The 10,423-nt window shown below is 37.5% G+C and overlaps 3 protein-coding genes across 3 annotated transcripts in view; 1 reads left to right on the plus strand and 2 right to left on the minus strand.

The window, feature by feature from the left end:
- Window positions 1–200: 200 nt before the first annotated feature.
- On the plus strand, window positions 201–5,518 carry LOC116024984 (uncharacterized protein Cbei_0202). The gene is made up of 13 exons (XM_031266034.1): window positions 201–917; window positions 1,027–1,089; window positions 1,804–2,247; window positions 2,658–2,729; window positions 2,818–2,943; window positions 3,040–3,252; window positions 3,381–3,428; window positions 3,513–3,671; window positions 3,857–4,018; window positions 4,210–4,303; window positions 4,397–4,515; window positions 4,624–4,668; window positions 4,985–5,518. The coding sequence occupies exons 1-13, from the start codon at window positions 576–578 to the stop codon at window positions 5,216–5,218; spliced, it is 2,121 nt and encodes a 706-aa protein (XP_031121894.1). The 5' UTR covers window positions 201–575; the 3' UTR covers window positions 5,219–5,518.
- A 99-nt stretch (window positions 5,519–5,617) lies between these two features.
- Window positions 5,618–7,705, minus strand: LOC116024986 (54S ribosomal protein L51, mitochondrial-like). Its single transcript, XM_031266036.1, has 4 exons — window positions 7,586–7,705; window positions 7,078–7,157; window positions 6,254–6,360; window positions 5,618–5,965 (listed from the first exon to the last, which is right to left on the minus strand). Exons 2-4 carry the CDS (start codon window positions 7,155–7,157, stop codon window positions 5,793–5,795), a joined length of 360 nt encoding a protein of 119 aa, XP_031121896.1. The 5' UTR covers window positions 7,586–7,705; the 3' UTR covers window positions 5,618–5,792.
- A 901-nt stretch (window positions 7,706–8,606) lies between these two features.
- LOC116024470 (UPF0481 protein At3g47200-like) overlaps window positions 8,607–10,423 on the minus strand; it is a 2,960-nt gene continuing 1,143 nt past the window's right edge. The window contains exon 2 of the mRNA XM_031265364.1: window positions 8,607–9,533. Within this exon, the coding sequence (XP_031121224.1) occupies window positions 8,607–9,533 (927 nt within the window). The remainder of the gene's footprint in view (window positions 9,534–10,423) is intronic.

A 10,423-nucleotide genomic window follows, 5' to 3' on the forward strand; every position in this document is an offset into this window, starting at 1 on the left:
ATGTATATATAGGGGAATGATATTGCCACAAATTTAAATTGTTCTTATTATAATCATATAGTATGAGTGCCCTAAAATGTTAACTACTCACACATCGTTTCTTATTAATATCTTTTTGATCAAGACCATCGCACGTAGTTTTTTTAGTGTAGTATATATCTTTTGTGTGGTCATCAGTGAAGTTACCCAACACATATTCTTGGATAATTGTAAGTTTTTTTTATTACCAAAAAATAAAAATTTATACTGCCTTAAAATTAATCACTATCATAACGGTACACTAGTGCAATATGCAAGTAAACGGTACACTGGTGCAATATGCAAGTAAACATAACGAGATTTGTAAACCCTCGTGTAATCAATGTCTTATTTTATGTTTTGATTCAATTAACGAGACTGATGTTATTTGCGATTTAATTTCTTATGATATTAAATTTACTATTAGCATATAAATGGTACCAAACTACCAACCGCTCTGGCCATTTTCTGATTCAAAACAGTTAAAACAAAAGCCCTAACTAAAACCCCTCTTCTTATCCACAAACTACACTGTCCATCCACCATTCTTCAAAGCCATGTCCATTGCCATTCCTAAGCTTCTATTTCCTCTCCGTTCCTCCTCCTTCTATTCCAATCCCAAATTCCCATTCCGCAAATCCAAGCCCTCTGTTTCGCCCCCAAAACATCTGCATATAACATGCGCTCAGAGGACCAAAAGAACCGGGAAATTGAGGTACCCATCGGAGAAAAAGAAGCTCAAGTTGCAGCAAAAAGCTCAGCTTGATGTGAAAAACAAGTTCGAGGGCATTTGGAGGCTGTCCAATCTCGGCGTCTCGGTTCATACAGATCCTGGCAAAGATTTCCTCGACGTTTCCGATGCTTTGCTTCAAGAAATCGCTAAAGTTCTTGACTTTCCGGTAATATTTGCTTGCATTTTTTTTGGGTGCTTAATTATGACCTGAAAGGTTATTGATTTTCCCAAAAGTTGTGTCATTTCTTAATTGAATGCCCATGTTTATGTTGTAGGTCGCTTCCATGTTGCCGCCAGAAGCATTTACTGTTATTAGAAAATCTTTTGATGCCCGCAAGGTTTGTCATATGTGAGGCTTCTGGTTATGCTTTTTTATTTTGTTTTGTTTTGTTTTGTCATGCAGGCTCCCATTTTTATGTATTGGGATGGAATCCTTTTGCATTTATGTTCAATTGAGTAAAGAACTGTAATAAAAGTTCATTTTTAATCATTTGAAGTCAATTTAAATGTACAAGTTTCAGCCACTCCTAGGCTTCCTTGCATTGATTGCCACATTGGCATTGAAAAATGAAAATGTTGGAAAATTTTGTTCTCTCATTACTTTCCCACTCCCTTGCCCCCAGGGCCCCACACCGGCCTCGACAGGATAGTAGAAGCATAAATCACGGTGACTCAGGGGCTCATTAGGTGAGAGGACCAGTGCCTGGTGCCCACAAGGAGCCCACCACATTGTAACCCCCACACTGCGACTGCCAGACTTTATCCTGAGTCATGTTCTCCCATTACTTGGCCTTTGCTTTGTATCAATTTAGTGAAGTCAGCATTCTAGGATATTTTCTCCAATGTTTGATTCAATGTGAGCAAAGTGAATATCTTTATATTATAACCGTTGTATAATTTGGTGGAAAAATATAACTCCTTAATAGTTAATAACATATGCCAATGTAGCACCAATTTCTTTTATGAGAGTAGCAATTTTCAATGCAAATGTGTATGTTGGTGATTTGTTACCCTCTATTCACTATCTTATTTGCTTGATTGCACTATTGCAGCTACAGAAGGAACCAAAATTTGTCTATACTGTGGATATGGATGTCCCTAAACTTATAAGCTTAGAGCCTCGCACCTGGGATTTCATCTCTGAGTTGGAACCCAAAGCTGGACTTGTCGAGCATATTTTTGACAATAGAATTTCTGGTGATATAACGAGTATAATACATTCTTGCAGAGAGTTAGATCAGACTTCTGATTCTACTGAAGGAGTTGATAGCAATATCTCCAGTGGTTCGTACAGGTTGCCCGTTATTAGAAAACCGAAAGTTGCTGTTGTTGGCAGTGGACCTGCTGGCTTGTTTGCTTCCCTGGTGCTTGCTGAATTTGGTGCTGATGTTACATTACTTGAAAGAGGGAAGGCGGTTGAGCAGAGGGGGCGTGATATTGGTGCTTTGGTAGTTCGAAGGATGTTAGAAGGAGAAAGCAACTTTTGCTTTGGGGAGGTTATATCTTGGAACCATATCTTTACTCTTAATTTTGGTCGTGCAATCTTGCTCATACATGGTAGTGTTGGTAGCCTTCATTTCTGCAAAGGTTGTCATTAATCATTAGTGTTAAGAATCCCAAATTGAAAAATAAGAAACATATGGGATTAGAATGCCATGTACTCCGTATTAGACTAGCTAATTGACTGTATTCAGTCTTTTAGAGTAGTTTGGGCGATGTGCATTACAGTCCAGTTAAGTGACCGTTACCCAATCTTAGATTCTAACAATTAAGAATAAAAATACATAATGAATCTTCTCAATTTATTGTTCAAACATTTCAATGGTTATCTACTTAAAGAACTTGCTTGATTATGGCAGTTGAATAGCTTTTCACTATTTATTTATTAAGGACTTATGGCTTACAGGGTGGTGCAGGTACTTGGAGCGACGGGAAGCTAGTTACTAGAATTGGTAGAAACAGTAGTGCCGTTTTAGCAGTAAGTGGCTGCTGGAACAAAATACCGTAATGCTTGTTATCCCAATGATGTGTATTTGTAACTTGGATACCATGTACTTGAATTTCAGGTTTTGAAGACATTGGTTCAATTTGGCGCTCCAAAGAAAATTTTGGTCGATGGAAAGCCTCATCTTGGAACTGATAAATTGGTTCCGCTACTTCGAAACTTTCGGCGCCACCTACAAGAATTGGGTGTGAGTTTTGATTTAGACTTTTTTATTTACCCCTCTATAACTGGGTGCCTGGTCATCGTATTAGTGTTCTCTCATTATAAACAAAAATATGATTAGGTTACAATCAAGTTCGGGACGAGGGTTGATGATCTACTTGTAGAGGATGGATACGTGGCGGGAGTCAAGGTCTCCGATTCAAGTGACAGCCAACGGTCTATCGGTCAGAAGTTGGGATATGACGCAGTTGTTTTAGCCGTTGGGCATTCTGCTCGTGACACATACGAAATGCTTCTTTCTCATAATGTGAACCTTGTCCAAAAAGATTTTGCCGTGAGTATTTGATATTTGAACCTTTCATTTGCTTTGGTCCATTTCTCGTGTATTAGAACAGAGTTTTGTGTCATACTTATTCTCCATTAACAAGCCATGGATGCATATTAAACTGTGTAATAAAACAGGTTGGTTTTCGTGTGGAGCACCCGCAAGAATTAATAAACACCATTCAGGTATGCGGTAAACATACATGCTTGCCCATTTGTTGTCATTTTGAAGTATGTAACGCTAATTTTTGCTCATGTGGTAATCTGCAGTATTCGGAATTAGCCAGTGAGATTAATAGTGGACGTGGGAGAGTTCCGGTTGCTGATTACAAGGTCATGGAGCATCTAAGTAGTGATGGCACGGATTCTCCGGAATCGAGATCAACCGGGCGTAGCTGTTACTCGTTTTGTATGTGTCCTGGTGGCCAGGTATCACTACTGCTTTTCTTGTGTGTGAATTGGTTTTTAATCTAGGTCAAATGGATGCTGGAACATATGTGATTGCGAGATTAGTTTTGCTATTATACCCAAATATTTGCGCTTTGAGACTCGAGAGGCATATATAAAAGTATATTTGCGGAATTCAGTGGCTTCACTTGTCTAGGTTTTGGCAGGTCGTTCTCACAAGTACAAATCCTTCAGAACTCTGTATCAATGGCATGTCGTTTTCTCGAAGATCATCTAGGTGGGCAAATGCTGCACTAGTCGTCACTGTCTCGCCAAAGGATTTTTCTACTTTAGGTTTAAACGGACCCCTTGCTGGAGTCGAGTTTCAGGTACCTTTCGAAGTGATTCGACACATGTTTATTCTCCAGTTTGCATCTTAGTTTAGTTTTACAGAAGTTCTTAGATGTTGATTGTGCTAACGTTCACGATAAAGGTTAGCCATATTGAGTAACAGAGCAAACTCCTTTCTACCGCTTAAAATTTTTGCAAAGTTTTGACGAGTGAAAGTGGTGATGTTCAGAGAACATTTGAACGAAGGGCAGCTGTAATGGGTGGGGGCAGTTTTGTCGTACCTGTGCAAACCGTGACTGATTTTCTTGGCAACAAAGCATCAGGTCGAGTCTTTTATCTGTTTTCATCATCATCATCATCATCATCATCATCATCATATCGGTGTTGGTTAAAGTGTTCTTAAACTTTGTTTGCAGTAGCACCACTACCATCCTCGAGTTATCGGTTAGGAGTAAAAGCAGCAAATCTCCACGAACTATTTCCCAACCATATAACCGAGGCTCTGCAAAAATCAATTCTGATGTTTGACGAAGAGGTCTTAGTCTATTCTCCCCGTTTTCCCATCATTCCTTCTCTTTAAGCGAAGTTTTAGTATAATACAACTTACACCCTTTATGCTTCTCTTCCTGAATATGGAATTCAGTTACCGGGATTCATTTCTAGCAGCGCCCTTCTTCACGGAGTTGAGGTACGACCTTTAGTATGCAAGCAATTATACGTTTCTTTTTGCCAATACATGTGAGAGTGTGCACTGGGTAAACCACGCCTTGTGATCCTAGCTGACAAAGAACCACAAGGAGGTAAACCAACCTAGGTTGTCCATAATTGACTGGCTCAAACCAAGAAGGTCAATAGGTTGTTATTACTGGGAGTTCAGAGTTGAACTTGAAACTTTATGGTTACCAAGCTAACATCCCGACCAACTTGGTTGGGGTTGCCTCCCAGGCAGATTGTATATTTCTCGGTTGATTATAACTGTCGACTTTCTCTATGTTTCGCATCAGACGAGAACTAGTTCTCCGGTTCAAATCTCCCGGAGAAGCGACACATTCGAGAGCACGTCGTTGAAAGCGCTGTATCCGGTCGGAGAGGGAGCAGGCTATGCAGGTGGAATTGTGAGTGCAGCTGTTGATGGGATGCATGCTGGCTTTGCTTTGGCTAAAAATTTGGGTCTGTATGAGGGCAACCTAGACTCTGTTCTGGGCAAAGCCCAGAATGTTGGGGTTGTCAAGTACTGAAAACCATCTCTGAATAGAGGCTTTGTAATCCAATAGTATTATTGACTTGTTACTTTGTATGAGTGATCAGATTATAGGATAGCTTAACGGGTACAATAATTTAAATCAGATTTCAGTATATCAGGTCAGGGACAACTGCACATGCAACCCTTGCACGTCAAACTCATTGGCAGAAAAGTAAAGACAAGCCTAGGAAAATTATTTTTAAGACTTTGTTCTGTATCACTTAAGGTGCGCCATTGTTATATTATTAACTGAAGGTGCGACCAATGTTAATACTTAAGGTACACCATTTTAACACTTAAGGTGCGCCATTTTTAGCTTATGCTTCTTCCTTCTAGACATGCGTTACTTCTATTAGCATTTGTCTTTTGAAAATAAACTTTTTGAATAAAAAAATTGGATTGAAAAGTTGTTTATTTAATAGGCATAACTTAACATTCTTGAGCTAAAAGTTTCACCAAAACACAGAAGATTATACAATAGATATCAAGTTTGGCTATAAAAACAGAGCTAATATTGCAGGGCCAAAATGGAGTCTCCCAAGAAAACAAACCAAAGGTCCTTTGTGGCATTACATCTTCAATTCTGTACTCCATGTGCCTTGAACACTTGGGTGTTTAGTAACATGTCTAGTCTTCATCTTCACCACCTTTCGCCCTAACGAATTCCTTAGCCTCGTAGCTTGTAACACAATTTCCTCCGGATTCAAGTTTTTAACAGATACAGCTCGCTCATTCTTGTTTTCTGGACATCAAAGCCGAACATGTGATTCATATGTCATAACAAGACAACGGGACAGATATTACCCACGGCCCACACATCCACACACATGACAAAATTATATGATGGCTAATTGTTTACCGCAATTTCATGTGATACAAGCTGCAAAAATAAACTCAAAATGGTGCTGAATGCAGTCAAGAAATCATAAAACAAGTTGAGTTTTCATATATTCACACATCCTGAAGCATATATGGTTGCAAATTTCTTTCTTTCTATTTTTAGCAAGTGGGGGGGATTGGATATTCTTACTGTATAATCCCTTCAAAAACGGATGTTGACCACGATTGAGCTCAGTGACCACTTCCAGATGAGGATTGACCTCTTTGAATGCTGGCAAATGAGACTCAACAAATGCCCTAATACATAAAAACAATTGTAATTAATTGCCATAGGCACCTAGCAATCATTTTTTCACTGTTAAATTTAGCTATTGCATACACATTTCCAGCAAATTTTATGTCAAATGCCCATCCATTCTTTAATATAGCAACTACCAATTCATAATTTAACTCTTATGTTTCCTCATTTTGCCCAAGTTCCAGTATCATTTAGTATCAAGCATTTTAACTTAAAACAGCAATGAGCATTTCTACAAAACAGCACAGAATATGTTCCCTAACTTGAGGAGAATTTACAGCAAGCCTCACTTTACAAGTCACTTTGACAAGATTATGTTTTATGGTACAACATATAATAAGTACAATAAATCTTTAAGAGTTTAACCCACAAAATAGCTTAGATCGAGTTAACAAGATATTCCTCATTGATGTTCAGAACATAATACAATTCAGTTGGTTAAGTCAGAGTCAAGAAGGTGAAGATAGTCAAGGTCTCAAATGGAATTGCAATGGTAGAAACCAAAGGAAAACCAGGATGCAAAACATGTCGATTTCATCAAGATCCATGCTTTTGTTAAACCTTCTCAAGCAGAAACGGTAATTAACAAGTTAATTGAGTTCACAATAAGGTTTACATACAAATATAAAGAGTGTAATTTCAAAATTTTGATAATGATACAAAAAAACTGCATGCCTGCACCTTATACAATACACAAAATTTTAACTAATCCATACCTTAAACCCCTGCTGCTGCCTCCCCAATCACAGTAGCTCACTACCAGCTTCTGAAGTTGCCAAACACCTCTTAGTGCCATCTAATCAACAAATTTACAAAATTGTTTTCAAAAAAAAAAAAAAAAAAAATTTACAAAATTTAGAGCCTATAATTATTGCTAAATGCCAATCATTATTGTATATTTGTAATTAGGAAGTTGCAGACAAACTGCATTTTCTACTGGATCCCATGATTCCCATCTAATTTTCCTAAAATTTCTCCAAAATTAACATTTTAAAAATACTACATTAACTATCAAACTCTTATCAGGTTAAAATTTGTAACATCAGCCAGAAAATAAGAACACGGCAACCCAATGTCTAGACAGGAGTCTTAGAAAACCAAATACTGAGAGGAATTACAGTTTGCCACAAAACAATGATACCAAGGATTACAATCAAAAGAAAAAACAAACGATTTTCATTCCAGAAAGTGGATAACAGAGAGATAGATAAAGATAAAACTCACAGGAAAGAGGAGGCTTGGGCGTGGACCGTGCGAGTTGCTAAGTGACGGAGGCACGGATAGTGAGGTTTGGACTCTGGAGCAGAGAGCAGAGGGCAGAGCCGCAGAGGCGTGAGGTTTGGAGGCGCATTAGGAGATTTGAGGCAACAGACAACTATATATATATACTCAGTATTATATATATATATATATATATATATATATATATATATATTAAATAGCATGGCCCGCGGGCCGGCCTGTCTAAAATCATAACCATGTGAAAATCAAACTTAACCTGCGAATGTTTAAAAGATTACACTGCAACCACTATATGATTGCACCGCTATGGTTTCAAACATGCCTGAATTGGAGGACATTGAGGTGCCATCATATCTGGGTGAGGTGCAATCGTATAGTAAGTGTGGTGCAATCCTTCAGAAGTTCACAGATTTGCACATTAGGTTAGTTCGCATCTGATTATGAACAAACACACACACACATATATATATATATATATAGTTTCTATACTATTAAAAATATAACAAGTATTATATATGCAGGGTGAGGGAGAATTACCAAACAATTTGGTCTTTACAACGCGTTAGATGCTGCCAACAATTTGTGAGGATTTACTAATGCTAGAGAACCTGCAAAGCCATATTATAGGATTCATGAACAGTTCAAACTAGAGCCAAAGCCATTCGTTCTCGGATATTAAATCTTAACCCATTCAAATAGTGTGTAGTTTGTTATTCAGGAGTGTCAGACAGATTACAAAGCGCTAAGCTAGCTCCAAGCTGATAGAGTTCTGGTAACAATTTGAGAGGGATGCACAGCTATCTTGTATGTTGCCTGGGAACTTAATGGCTCTGAATATCAACTGATAAAGAAAGCAGAATAAGGAATTATATAGGCATGAAATTAAGAAACAGCATAATGACATTTAAATTCTAGGAATTGTAAAAGACACATGGAAAATGAAAATACATTTAATATATATAATCTAGAGAAAAAGATTGTTGAGCCTCCAAAAAGATATTACTCAAGTTCCTTTGTGTTGTGTTGCTAGTGTGAACGCCATCATCCATGCTCTACCAAACTTGTCATAGAAGAAAATAGCAATTAAGAACACAACAGCCTGGCACACGAGCTTGGTCGCCGCCCCACCTATCATCTTCATCAGGGAACTCTTAACCCAGGCTATATAAGATATATGGTATTCCTCAATGAGTTGAAGATGACGTTTGATGAGGCAAGCATTAAAGCAATTCTGGGAGGCTTCGTAGAGTTGTTTCAGAAGAAGAGCGGCCGCTCCATCATCTTCTAATTGGTGGTTGATAATGTCTGCCTCCCTCAGAAGTTTGATTTCCTCGGCATTGGGTGCAATATTGAAGAAGAAGATTGCGAGGGTAGTGAAATATGGGTTTGTTAGAGGCGACCCTTGCTCGTATGCCACCAGGTTTTTGAGGACAGTGACAGTTCTGTCGTTGATACAAAGTGTTGGAACTCTCAAACGTCCTATGTAGTCACTGACCTTAATATCCAGTGGGTTGCCTTTGTTGGTTCCGATGAAACTGAGTCCATTTGAACTGAGTGCTGAAGCACGTCTTACCCAGTAATTTGTTTCCATTATAGGCACCGGCCGCGACGATGACGACGATGTTCTGTCCTCCACCACTACAACAAAACTTCTATGGAACAAATCCAGCAAATGTTTGGGGTTGTCTGCTAATGTAACTTCTACTGAATCGCCGCCAGCTCTTCCGAATTCAACTTGTTTGAAGAACTGCATCGCCAGCTTCTTCAAACAATTTTCTGATTCTTCTTCGTTGGTCAGTATAGCATACACTTTGACAAGAATGAAAAAGGGAACCTGATTCTCTAGCATCAGTAAATCCTCGCAAATATTTCCTTGCCTCCAAGGTGTTGTCAAAATGGGGTTGCCTTGCAGTTTTGGATCACCCGGATTCTAGATTATATTGCAGCAAGTCAAGTCAAAGAAAATAAAGTTAGATGCTTAAGGAATAATCCACAATTAACAAATAACAAAAATTAGGTCGTCTCACAAATCTTTGCTTATCTTATCTGTGAGACGGTCGGGTCAGGATCAAATGTAACACTTATACTAGAAAATGTAACACTAATAAAGAATAAAATGTTTTTTGCTTATATTCGAAAATGTAATACTTTCAAAGAAAAAGTTAATATTTTGATGAAATAACAAACAATTGCCAACATTACTTATATAAGGAATTGAAATATGTAATACTTTTTATGAAAAATATAATACGTTTACATCAAAATGTAAAAGTATTACATTTTCTCTTATAAGTAACAAATAATTCATTTCTAATTAGTATTAGATTTTTTAGTATATGTATTACATTGACTTGAGCCATCTCACAAATAAGGATATGTGAAACAGTCTCACCGTTAACAAATTTTGTATCTATAAATAAATTAAAGGAATATAATTTACTAACTACATACACATGCATATTATTATGTGTCTATCCTACCGTTAACATATTATATGCTTTCAACATAATTTGTTAACTACAAACATATAATAAGTTAATTGTAAAAGTATAATTTTTAGATCAAAGTCTATAATGTAAGGTGAACCCATGTTCATAACATAAAAATTGTTAGAAATTAATCTCAACCAAGTTGGTCAGATTATTAACTTAATAACTACAAGTTTGACTCAATAGGAGTACCATATTCATGGTATCACCTTGAGTCGTCGGTCAACTATATAGCAACCTAATTAGCAGGTTGACTTCCATGTAGTTCTTTACAAATTGACACATCCGATCCCAATAGTAATTTTTTTAAAAAAAAAAAAAAAAAAAAAAA

Source organism: Ipomoea triloba, chromosome 7, assembly GCF_003576645.1.
Source record: "Ipomoea triloba cultivar NCNSP0323 chromosome 7, ASM357664v1".
Taxonomy (NCBI): Eukaryota; Viridiplantae; Streptophyta; class Magnoliopsida; order Solanales; family Convolvulaceae; genus Ipomoea; species Ipomoea triloba.

Coding starts and splice junctions, on each gene's coding strand:
- LOC116024984 (XM_031266034.1), top strand. CDS start 576: ATGTCCATTGCCATTCCTAAGCTTCTATTTCCTCTCCGTTCCTCCTCC. Junction 2,944..3,039: donor GCCACCTACAAGAATTGGGT/GTGAGTTTTGAT, acceptor AAATATGATTAG/GTTACAATCAAGTTCGGGAC. Junction 4,304..4,396: donor TCTTGGCAACAAAGCATCAG/GTCGAGTCTTTT, acceptor CTTTGTTTGCAG/TAGCACCACTACCATCCTCG.
- LOC116024986 (XM_031266036.1), bottom strand. CDS start 7,157: ATGGCACTAAGAGGTGTTTGGCAACTTCAGAAGCTGGTAGTGAGCTAC. Junction 6,361..7,077: donor GGCAGCAGCAGGGGTTTAAG/GTATGGATTAGT, acceptor TTTATGTATTAG/GGCATTTGTTGAGTCTCATT. Junction 5,966..6,253: donor GTTTTTGAAGGGATTATACA/GTAAGAATATCC, acceptor TTTGATGTCCAG/AAAACAAGAATGAGCGAGCT.